The sequence below is a fragment of the Marmota marmota genome, unplaced genomic scaffold, assembly GCF_001458135.2.
Source record: "Marmota marmota marmota unplaced genomic scaffold, marMar, whole genome shotgun sequence".
NCBI lineage: Eukaryota > Metazoa > Chordata > Mammalia > Rodentia > Sciuridae > Marmota > Marmota marmota.
In genome coordinates this window covers 2167151-2179616 of record NW_026000077.1, presented here as the reverse complement: position 1 = coordinate 2179616, position 12466 = coordinate 2167151, and the positions used below count along the sequence as shown (strand labels likewise).

The 12466-nt window shown below is 35.1% G+C and overlaps 1 protein-coding gene and 1 non-coding gene across 6 annotated transcripts in view; one reads left to right on the top strand and one right to left on the bottom strand.

The window, feature by feature from the left end:
• The window catches only part of Phtf1 (putative homeodomain transcription factor 1), a 47972-nt gene continuing 35506 nt past the window's right edge, over positions 1 to 12466 (top strand). For all 5 annotated transcript variants that reach the window (XR_007351767.1, XM_048814537.1, XM_015502198.2 and 2 more), the window contains exons 1-3: positions 1 to 55; positions 326 to 400; positions 1264 to 1320. Coding sequence is in view for 4 of the 5 variants with exons in the window: in XM_048814537.1 (XP_048670494.1) it covers positions 356 to 400; positions 1264 to 1320 (102 nt within the window). In the remaining variant the exon portion in view is untranslated. The remainder of the gene's footprint in view (positions 56 to 325; positions 401 to 1263; positions 1321 to 12466) is intronic.
• Trnaa-agc lies at positions 8497 to 8568 on the bottom strand. Its single transcript has one exon. It is a non-coding gene; the product is annotated as a tRNA-Ala (tRNA).

Here is a 12466-nt window from a genome sequence, read left to right as displayed (position 1 = left end):
GGGGCCACTGAGGAGGAAGGTCCCGGCCGCCGGCCAGCAGGGCAGCGAGCACCAGGTGAGAGCCCGACGCCGGGGGTCGGGGACGGGTCAACTGCGGCGATCTCCCTTCCCTCCTTCCCCTGCCTCCGCCGCCGTGGACACCCTGGCGCAAAGTATTGCAGAGGATCCTGCGCGGGTTTGTTGTTTGGGTTCCTCTCCGCTGGCAAAGAGCCAGAGGAGAGACTGCGGTTTATTGGAGAGACTGAGAAGTAGTTTCAAGTCTACCCAAACTGGGAGAGTAACCTTCACCAAAGAGACTCACCGACTGGGTTTCCTTCATTTTCAGTGAAATCCCATTCTCTGGCTGGAGACACAGATGGCCTCAAATGAGAGAGATGCTATATCGTGGTATCAAAAGAAGGTAATATCAGTCATTTTAATTTGTGAAGCATACTTCCTGCAGAAAGCTCCCCACAAAGAATATCATGGTACTTTCCCTGGAGTTTGGTAATGCCGGGTATTCTTACACCGTATCTCAACACAAAGGGGAAAAATTGATGTACAAGGTCATGATAAAACCAGTTCCAAGTCTCAGGATAAGATTTTCAAGGCACCATCTTTCTCCAGGCTGCACACACAAGCCACAGCAATACTTTGAAAGTTTGCTTTATGATTAACCTTTTTTTTTTTTTAATTTTATTTTTTTTTCCTTTTTTAAACGACATGAATGAAGCCTGTATCTGTAGGGCTCATATCGGTACTATTGTCTTATTGAGCTGTCCCTTATCTTTTATTCCTCTCTGGTATTCCTACTGATGTTTTCCTTAAGAATTGGAAATGTCTTTGAAGATAATATCTAATTTGAAATATTTTGGTTATTGCTTTCTAACTAACATTTAGATGCAGCTGTTAAAGATTTTTGAAGGGAGTAATCCTTAAAAGTATTAATTTAGCCAGGCACTTGGCAGCATGTCTCTGATCCCAGCAACTCTGGAGCTTGAAGCAGGAGAATCCCAAGTTGGAGGTCAGCCTTGGCAATTTAGTGAGACCCTACTCAAAATAAAATTTAAAAACAGGCTGGAGGTGTAGCTCAGTGGTAGAGTGCCTCTGGGTTCAGTCCCTGGTACCACACATACACAAAAAATATTAATTTATTCTAATTCTAAAAATCATAAACATTTTCCAAACATCATAATGATACTTAATAGATTCATAACTTTTGAGGCTTGACTTTAAATACAAGGATTGCCTTTGCATCATTTATAAGCCTGCTCCTTATTTCAGATTGGAGCATATGATCAGCAGATATGGGAAAAGTCAATCGAACAGACTCAGATTAAGGTAAATTGATTTCTTTGATTCTAGCTTTATTTTACTGCATTAATGTGAAAAGTGGATATTTTTTACTTTTAAAAAAATTTGCACTTATCCACCAAGTATGGTATTCTTTATTTTTAAGTTTATAAGAAAAACAATGGAGCACGCCTAATGATAAAATGACTGTTGACATGTGACCTCAGTAGCAAATCTCCCATATAAATGGGACTATGGTTACTCAGCTCTGGTCAGTTTTTAATACATGGCGATTCAGGTCCAGTATTGCCAGAGTGTCAGATTTTTCAAGAGAAGCTGAAAATGTGTATTTTTAGGTTAAATATCCAGAAGAAAGTGGTGGTTCTCTTCCTTCTCCTCCTCTTCCTCCTCCTCTTTTTCTTCTCTGTCTTCTTCATCATCACTGTGCAAGCCAATAAAAATCCCTTTTTGGCCTGAATCCAGCCTGTGAGCACCCATTTTTTTGATCACTGGTTTAGAGTATGGCATTTAAGTTTTTCAGGTTCTTAAACTTTTTTGTATACTATTCTTAGAACTGAGCAGATAGATTCTTATGTTGTTTCATGCTAATCAAGAAAAACTGATGCCAGTTTATTACTTTTTAAAAGGGGAGAGAAGGGCTTAAATAATCTAATATATCAAAGTAATTTAATATACCAAAGTCAGTTTTGTCGGGCTAATGACGAATATCGATGCTGGTGCAAATTAGTCATCAAATTGTTGCTTGGTAGCCAGATGGAATTGGACAGTCTAAATGGGGGAAAGCTAGTTCTCCAAAGAATGTATCTCTCTACTGACATTAGTACTTAAATCTACATATTCAGGGTCTTGCTTCCAGATTCTTGTTTTTGGATTGTGTTTTAAAAGGTTTGTTGTAGACCCTTTATTTACACTTCTTAAAAAACGGATAAACGGGGGTGGGGTGTGGCTCAGAGGTAGAGCACTTGCCTAGCATGTGAGAGTCACTGGGTTCCATCCTTAACGCCACATAAAATAAAAATAAAGATATTATGTCCACCTACAACTAAAAAATAAATATTTTAAAACAATGGATGGATATGACTTAATAGTATACTAGGACTTTTAAAGCTCTTTGGTGAAGTGCATTTAACCAACACTTAAGTGCATTTCTTCATATAAGCCAATCAACTAGAAAACTGAACTACATGGTACCCGTGGCTAACTTCATAGTTTTGTACAGGCCTTGATTATATTAATGGGAGATAGGTTTACGATTGATAAAAACATAAATTTTATTTTATAACTCTGTAAGCTTTATCCTATTATTTTGTGAGGCTACATAGTAACAATAAATACAGTGTAATGGGAAGAGCTTAGAACTGGGTGTTAGATTTTGTTTTGTGACCTTTAGCTTTGTGATCTTGAATAATTAACAGTAGTTTATATGGATTTTGGGTTCTTATCCTTAAAAGGGTTTTACTTCTTGCTATGGAGTAAGGAACCTCTTTTCCCTACCCAATTTTGATTTTCTCATTTGATACATATCTTCCTTTTGTTAACCTGTCTGTGTTCATAGTCCTCAAAGGCAGGAATTATGTCTGTATCGCTCACTTAGAAATCTTGATTCATACTAGGAACTTAGTGTCTATTTCAGTATTTAATTGATTTCCATCCATTGTGCATATTTTCATTCATTGTTTTCTCATAGGGTAATCTAACATCTCCTTAATGTATACTTTTTAATCTAGCAGCAGTGGAAAGAATGAAATTAAAGCCAAAATAAAATTTTACTGAGCTACTTAATATGCACACACATACCAGTTGCTAAGAATACAGTGAAAAAGATATATGGGGTTCTTGCCTTCCTGGGTTTCACGATCTAGTGGTGATGGGGAAAAAAGCCAAGATACTTTTAAAGTGTGTTTAGTTAGGTCTTAGGAAAAAATTGACCAAATTATAGACTATTTAATGTAATTTAAAGGTATGTTCATACAGCTGGGCATGGTGACACATGCCTGTAATCCCAGCAGCTTGGGAGGCTGAGATAGGAGGATCACAAGTTTAAAGCCAGCCTCAGCAAAAGCAAGGCACTAAGCAACTCAGTGAGATCCTGTCTCTAAATAAAATACAAAATAGGGCTGGGGATTTGACTCAATAGTCAAGTGCCCCTGAGTTCAGTGCCCCCGGTACCACCACCCTCAACAAATAATAATTTGTTGAGTACCTGCCTTTTATGTGTCAGCAGAAACTATGTCTACATAAGGGTGAACAACAATGCTCATTTTTTCTTTTCATGCAATTTGTGGTAAAGTGGGAGAGAGAGAGAGAAAGCAGTAAAATTCTGGCAAATCAAATACAAAAACACATCAAAAAGATTGTGCACCACAATCAAGTGGGATTCATTCCACGAATGCAACGTTGGTTCAACATACGGAAATCAATAAATGTAATTCACCACATCAATGGACTTAAAGATAATACTCATATGATCATCTCAATGGATGCAGGAAAAGCATTTGACAAAATATAGCACCCCTTTATGTTCAAAACACTAGAAAAACTGGGGATAACAGGAACATATCTCAACATCATAAAGGCTATCTATGCTAAGCCCCAGGCCAACATCATTCTAAATGGAGAAAAATTGAAGGCATTCCCTCTAAAAACTGGAACAAGCCAGGGATGCCCTCTTTTACCACTTCTATTTAACATAGTTTTTGAAACACTGGCCAGAGCAATTAGACAGATAAAAGAAATTAAAGGGATACTCATAGGAAAAGAAGAACTCAAATTGGCACTATTTGCTGATGATATGATTCTATACTTAGGAGACCCTAAAAGTTTCACCAGAAAACTTCTAGAACTAGTAAATGAATTCAGCAAAGAAGCAGGATATGAAATCAACACCCATAAATCAAAGGCATTTCTGTAAATCAGTGATAAATCCTCAGAAATATAAATGAGGAAAACTACCCCATTTATAATAACCTCAAAAAAAAAATACTTGGGAATCAACTTATCGAAAGAGGTGACAGATCTATATAATGAAAATTACAGAACCCTAAAGAAAGAAGTCAAAGAAAACCTTAACAGATTGAAAGATCTACCTTGCTCTTGGATAGGCAGAATTAATATTATCAAAATGACCATACTTCCAAAAGCACTATACAGATTTAATGCAATTCCGATCAAAATCCCAATGACATTCCTCATAGAAATATATTTATATAATTTCATAATTAGAAAATCCTAAGGCATCTACCAAAAAATTACGAATTGATGAGTTTGGCAAAGTCTCAAGAAACAAGGTCAGTATATGGAAATCAGTTACTAGCAGTAAGTAATCAAAAAAATGTAATTAAGAAAACAATCCCTCTCACAATAGCTTCAACGAGAATAAAAATACTTAGGAATAAGCTTGACATAGAAAGTGAGGACGTGTACCCTGAAAATAAAACAGTGTCAGAGAAACTGAAGATCCAAATAAATAGAGTAACATTTCATTTTCATGATCTAAAAGACTGAATATTATTAAAATGGCTAGTCTCTCCCATTATATCTATATGTGCAATATAATCCCTTCAAAATTCTGGCTGTATTTTTTATTTTTGGTAGAAATTGATAAGCTAGTATAGAATGCAAAGGATATAAACATTTTTTAAAAAATGTTACAGAGTTGAATGATTTACATTATGTAATCTCAAATTATTATTATAAATCTGTAGTGATCAAGATAGAAGGTATTGGTATAAATAATAAATTGATGGAACAGAATAGAAAATCTAGAAATAAATCCCTGCTTTTTGGAGAAGTTGACTTTTGACAAAGATGCCAAAGCAGTTCAGTGAAGGAAAAAGAAATTTTTCAATAAATGGTGCTAGAACAACTGAAAACCCACAATATAAAAATGAACTTTGAAAAAAAAAATAAAAATTAACTTTGATTCTTACCTTATACCATACACAAAAATCATTTAAAAAGGATTATAGATTTAAGTGTAAGGACTAAAACTGTAGATTTTCTAGAATAAAACTTTGTCACCTTGGTATAGGCAAGAGATTTCTTAGAAACACATCAATAAAAGAAAAAAAAATTGATAAAATGGATTTCATCAAACTTTAAAACTTTTTTTTTTTTTTTCAAAATGTATTATTAAAAAAAATGAAAGACAGGGCTGGGATTGTGGCTCAGTGGTAGAGTGCTCGCCTAGCACGGGCCGGACCCGGGTTCGATCCTCAGCACCATATAAAAATAAAGGTATTGTGTTGTGTCCATCTACACCTAAAAAATAAATATTAAAAAAAAAAATGAAAGACAGTACAGGCATGGTGGCATGCACTTGTAGTCTCAGCTATTCAGGAGGCTGAGAAGCAGATCGATTACTCAAACCCAGGAGTTCAAGGTCAGCATACACAACACATTGAGACCCTGTCAAACAAAACAAAACAAAAGCTACAGTCAAATTCTGCACATACTGGAGTGTCTGTATCCAGAATATATAAAGAACTTAGTACCCCAGTTTAAAAATAGGCAAAACATTTGAACTGACATTTTTACCAAAGTAAATAAATAAATAATGGTCACATGAAAAGATGTTCTACATTATTAAAGAAGTTATTAAGGAAGTACAAATTAAAACCACAATGAAATGTAACTATACTCCTGTTAGAATAGCTAAAATTCAAAAGATCGACCATACCAAGTGTTGACAAGGACACGGAGAAACTAGGACTCTTGTATACTGCTGGTTTGCATGGAAAATGGAAAATAGTTTTGACAATTAAATATATACTTCCCATATTACCTAGCGTTTTCACCCAGGTACCAAAGTAAAAACAAACACATGCAGATGCTCATAGAACTATTCATAATAGCTGAAAAATTGAAAAAATCCAGATGTTGATCAACCAATTAATGGATAAATTGTTATATCCATAAAATGGAATATATTTCAGCAATAAAACCTATGAATATATGCTACAAGGTGAGAGAACCTCAAATATATTATGCCAAGTGAAAGGAGGACCCAGACACAAAAGACAACTTGCTATTTGTGTTTGTATGAAATTTTTAGAAATACATAAGTATATACAACAGATCAATGGTAGCTTGTTAATGGCAGGTAGGAACAGGAATTTACTGCCAACAGCTGCTATGATTTGGATATGGTTTGAGTATCATCCAGAGTTTCATGTTGAAATTTCATCCCCAATATGAGGTATTAAGAGGGTGGAAATGTAGTCTGACTGTGGTGTTTAAAGGGGGGCTTTTCAGATTAGGTAAAGCCATAAGAAAGGAGCTGCCATGAGTGATTCCTGGTGGCTTTATAAGAAAAGAGGGAGAGAGACCAGATGAGACATGTATACATCCATGTTTTCCTTGTCTCTTGCCATGGAAAATCCTGTGCTTCCTCAGGGCAGCCAACAAGAAGGCCATCATCCCCAGATATGGCCCTAGACCTTACAACTCCAGAACTGTGAGCCAAAATAATATTATGTAAATTATACCCTAATAAAACTATTAAATTCACACCAGTACCAAGGAAAAAATCATAATGTAGTACACAAGTTTATGCAAACAATAAAAATTCTCTTCTAAAATTTGAGAATATATTAAAATCCAAAGTCTGTTGGTTTTAAAATGAGCAAAACATTCTAATCTTTTTGAATTTTTTTTTTGCTGTGTTTTCTAATATTAGAACAAAACCACTGTTTGAAAATGACTTGATTTTATCCTTAGAAACTAAAAAAGGCTAGTCAAGCTCAGAGGCTATTTTAGCTATATTATTTATAGTGTTTTGTTTCTTAAGCTGGATGCTGGATATATGACAAATGAGCCTCCTCATTAAAGATGACAGTTTGAATATGTGCATTAAACAACATTTGATCTCTTCCTGAAACCCCTCTAAAATTACAACAAATAAAAAAAAAGATATCAGTTCGCAGGGGGCTGAGAGTGGAAGAAAAGACTATAGTAAATGAGAGCTATTGGTGTAATTTTGAAAGATGAACAGTGAAGAAAGTAAAAGTCTTTAAGTATCTGTAGTAAAGAAGTTTGGTAAGAAACTACTAAAACCCCGTGTTTAAATTCTGAAAGATGGGAATTAGTTGTCTCAAGTAAATCTGCAGGAGAGAGGCGGAGCTGAAAATAGGATTATCTGAGTACATATGTAGGGGCAATAGATCTACCTCCAGATTTATTTCCTAATCCCACATAGCCACATAGTTCCCCTGAGAGGGAGGAGTGGCCAGAGGGCAGAAGAAAAGGTGGACATGATAAAGGCATGACATATACATGTATGTAAATATTGCAGAGAGACTAATTAGTTTGTACAGTTAATATATGTTAATAAATAAGAGTAAGGAACTTGCAAAATATTTTGGTATCACCACCATAATATTAGAACAATGTATTTTCTAATTGTGTCAGTAAGACAATATAGACAATACACTTAAAGATGGCAAGTACAAGACAGCATTCTAATTTCAGATGTTTTTATTGATACTTAGAAATACTTTGAGAAATAAATGAAAACAGAAGGTAGAGTTTTTTTAAGTTTTTTTCTTCAATAGTAAGAAATGAATGGATAGCATCTGAAATTGAAGAAAACACTGTAAATATTTTATTTAGAAATAAAGAAAAAAATAGCCAGGAAATGGGAATCAAGGGTGAGGATGGTTGAGGCCAGGGTTATTTTTTATTATTATCCTTGTAATGAGTATTGCTCTAATAAAAATAAAGATTAGTTTTAAAAAGTACCCCTCGAAAACATATTAAATGAAGTTACCTGAGTAATAGCAGATGTGTGTGTGTGTGTGTGTGTGTCCATATATTTCTGTGATTTGGATATGGTTTGAGTGTCATCCAGAGTTTCATGTTGAAATTTCCACACGACATAGGTAGATACAGAGATATGAATGTATAGGTTTATTGACTCTACCAATACCCTTTATACCAGTGGCAAAAATAGATCTAATTATCATTTAGGCATGAGCTTTCATGTCAGATAGACTTAACTGTGTGATACTAATTTTTTAAATTACATGCACTCTGCCTATATGTGCAGTACCTTCCTATGGGAGAATTCAACCACTTTGGTTGGCCAGTGGAATGTGAGCACAATGTGGCCTGCTTGGCATGGCTCAGTCCTGTTCCTTGTCTTACTTTTCATATTCAGTGAATGGCTTTAGAGTTTTTGTTTGTTTGTTTGTTTGTTTTGTTTTGTGGTGGTGCTGGGGATCAAACCCAGGACTTAATGCATGCTAGGCAAGTGCTCTACCACTGAGCCACATCACCAATCCTTTAGAGTTTTCCGTGACTTCATATTCATACTAATCACATATTTTCAGTTACTCATTTTTCTAGTTCTTACTAGCTAAATATCTTTTGTTTGTAAGTGCTTTTCCCAGTTCATGCTTCTAATTGGCTGCTCTGACCTATACCTAGTGTCTGTTCTCCTCTAGTTGATAAACTACTACCTCTGGGCAAATGTAGCTGGAACCCTTCTTGGTATGCTTGTTCTGAAACCATACTCCTAGCACAGCTGTGATCTTCATAGTGTGACTTCTGGTTGCCTTTCCAGTTTGCTTCCTTCACCCATTTCTTGTTCCCTTTTTGTTTCTGCTCTGTGCTTTAGGCCTCCTGAACTTTCTTCAGTTCTTGCCACCATTTCTCTTACTTCTGGGTCCTCTCATATGCTTTTCTTGATTTCCCCTTTTTGCTAAGTTTTGAAAATTCTTGCACATCTATCCTTCAGTTCTTTGTTTAGATATTACTTGCCTTTGGAGGTCTTTGACTTCTTGAATGTGAGAAGGTGCCCTCTATGCTCCTTCCTGTGTTGCTGTAATTGCCGTGTGCTTGTTTTGTTGTTCATCATCTGCCCTAGGTCAGGGGTGAATTCTCTTTTTTATGCCAGACAGTATAGTAGTTTTGATTCTTTTAATGGCAATAAAATGAAATGTTCAGCCCACTAGGAAATAGGTATTATAGGGTTTCACTTGACTTTAATTCCCTGTTAAATACAAAGTCAATAATATTGTTACAATAACTTCAGTGTCTTTGTCTCTCTACTTAAAAGAAGGAACTTCATTCGGGTACTGAGCTCCTGATGATATTGCATAGTTATGTTGGGGCTTAATAACAAGTGACAGCTGAGTATGGCCTCCAGTTGGGGTCCTCAGAGAAGTTCCAGGCTGGCACTTAGGCAACTAGTATAGCAGTATCCAGAATTTTGCCTTGGGCTTCTAGGATAAAGGTTGTGGCCCATAAGGAAATCCACTCACAGCTCTCCAGATGTTATTCCTATTAAATTTTCAAAGTCAAGCTGTCTTGTTTGATCTTAAACAAAACCTCTTTCTTTATTGATTAGGGATGCATTTTTACCATAGAGTGAAAGCAGGATAATGTCATGGTTAAGAACACATCCTTTGGAATGTAGATGCCTGGGTTGGAATCTCTGTGCCTGGGTTTTTCATCTATAAGGTGAGGATAACATAGGTATATATCTCACAGGACAGCTGTAAGGATGAAATGGCTTAAAGAAACTAATATAAATATTTGTAAAGTGCTTTAAATAGTTCCTGGTTCTTGCTTCTTCCAATTATACATATTACACAATGTGTAGGATACAGCAAGGAATCTAAAACAAAAGCATGCCGTATCTTTCTCTCTGTTCAACATATACAAAAGTATATGAGTTCCATCTCTTTAGGGAAGAAAAAATGGTAGGGGAGATTCAGGGCATTTTCCTAAGAAACCCTCATAGATTTGGCTTTATTATTTGTTTTCCTTTCTATACTGTGCATTCTTTGAAGATAGAGCCATGTTTTGAGTTACTTATTATTTTATGTTTAATAAGTAGAGAAGCTGGCATAAAAAAGAAGCATGTTGAATATTTGTTGACTATTTTTGTTGCTAAGGGAGGTTTGCATACTTTGGTATTTACCTCTAGTAAATGTTAATCCTAATTCTATAATGTTATAGGTAAAAAGTGTAAAAAGTGAAGAAAGTAGAAAAAATATTTTGGCTCTAAAGTGAAAAGCACTTGAAGCTCCTTTGTTTAGAATGCTGTATTTCCACCACATTAATGTATATTTGAATATCCCATGCATCCTACTTTTGCACTAAAGACAGTTTAGTGATAAATGATTTAAAAATTTTTTTCATTTAGTTCTTTTTTTAAGAAAATTGTTCTTTTTAGACTTACATGACAGTAGAGTGTATGTTGACATATACACACATGGAGTATAATTTATTCTGATTAGGATCCCATTCCGTGGTTGTACAGGATGTGGAGTTACACTGCTCGTGTATTCATATATGAGCATAGGAAAGTTCTGTCTGATTCATTCTACTATCTTTCCTATTCTCATCCTTACTCCCTTCCCTTCATTCCTCTTTGTCTAATCCAATGAACTTCTATTCTCCCTCCAGCCTTATTGTGTTTTAGCATCTGCATATCAGAGATATCAGGAATTGACTTATTTTACTTAGCATGATAGTCTCCAGTTCCTTCCATTTACTGGAAAATGACATAATTTCATTCTTCTTTATGGCTGAATAATATTCCATCGTGTGTGTGTGTGTGTGTGTGTATCACATTTTCTTTATTCATCTGTTGAAGGGCACCTAGGTTGGTTCTCTAGCTCAGCTATTGTGAATTGAGCTACTGTAAACATTGATGTGGCTGTGTCACTGGAGTATGCTGATTTTAAGTCCTTTGGATATAAATACCAAGGAGTAGAATAACTGGATCATTCCAAGTGTTCCAAGTGTTCTGAGGAATCTCCATACTGCTTTCCAGAGTGGGTGTACCAATTTGCAGTCTCACCAGCAATATATGAGTGTATCTCTTCCCCCACATTCTTGCCAACATTTATTGTTACTGTATTCTTGATAATTGCCACTGATGAATGATTTTTAAGTAATACTGGCATAGTTTTTTAAACAAAGTTTCACTATAATGGGCACACCTCACTTTTTGGTTAAAAAAATTCATAAAATCTACAAGGATTATGTGGTGAATGTGGTGGGGCTGATGCAAATGTACACAAGGTTTATGTCTACTAGTGTACAATACAGCAGTTTTTTTTTTACCTTTTACATTTTAATTTCTGATTTTGAGTATAGTATAATTGTTATTCCAATGAAAAAGTACTCTTATATAAGTAGACATGCTTCTTCAAAGGGTTTTTTTTTCCTCAAGATGTCTTATTTTCAAAATTCAACTTCTTAGATTTTATGTACAATTTAGGGTTTGGGGATATTTTTCTGAATAATCTGTAGCATATGGTTGAGATGACTAGAAACAGGGTTCACTTGAGAGAAATTACATTTATTAAACAGCTAAAAATCAATACCAACTCAATGTCTTATAATAGATAAATAGAAAATTACTGTAAGCTTTAATTTTTACATTAATTTTCAACTTTACATTAAGTTTTAATATTAGATTAAATAGCTAATTTTAAAAACATGATTAAGAATTAGCATGTACAAGTTCTGATTGAGCATGAAATTAAAATTCATATTTTAAGAGTTTAATTTATTAGTAGTAATAAAGCAAAACTGTTAGACAAACAGGAGTTTGAAACAGTAACAAAAGATAATTTCATACATTTACCCCCAATTCATAATATATATGGCAAGGTCATTATGACTTTCAAATTCTGAGTTTTTCTGTAAAAACATGCTAATGAATTGAGTTAATGCCACAGTTTTGAAGCAATAATGGTCAACTTAAGAAATATTATAAATTGGGAATGTAACAAGTATACTGCAGAGATTCTGCAGCACATTTATCTTTTAAGAGAAATGAATATAGAATCTACTAACACTAAGAGTTCAGCTTATTTAATTTGAAATGGTAGGAGACTGAGGCTGTGAAAAATGTTCTTTAAAAAATTCATAACTGGAGGGTAGGATTAATTCATTTTCAGACATGCAAGGACTCAAAAATTATCTTCTGTGACTGTTTTCTCAGGAAGCTACTGAAGGATGTCTTCTAAGAAGACATGGGAGCTGGGTGTGGTGGAGCCTACCTGTAATCCCAGCTACTTGGGGATTGAGGCAGCAGTGTAGCAAGATTGAGGCCCTCCTGGATAATTTAGCAAGACTCTGAAAAGTAAAAACGGTTGGGGATGTGGCTCAGTGGTAGAGAGCTTGCCTATAATGCATAAGACCCTGGGTTTGATCC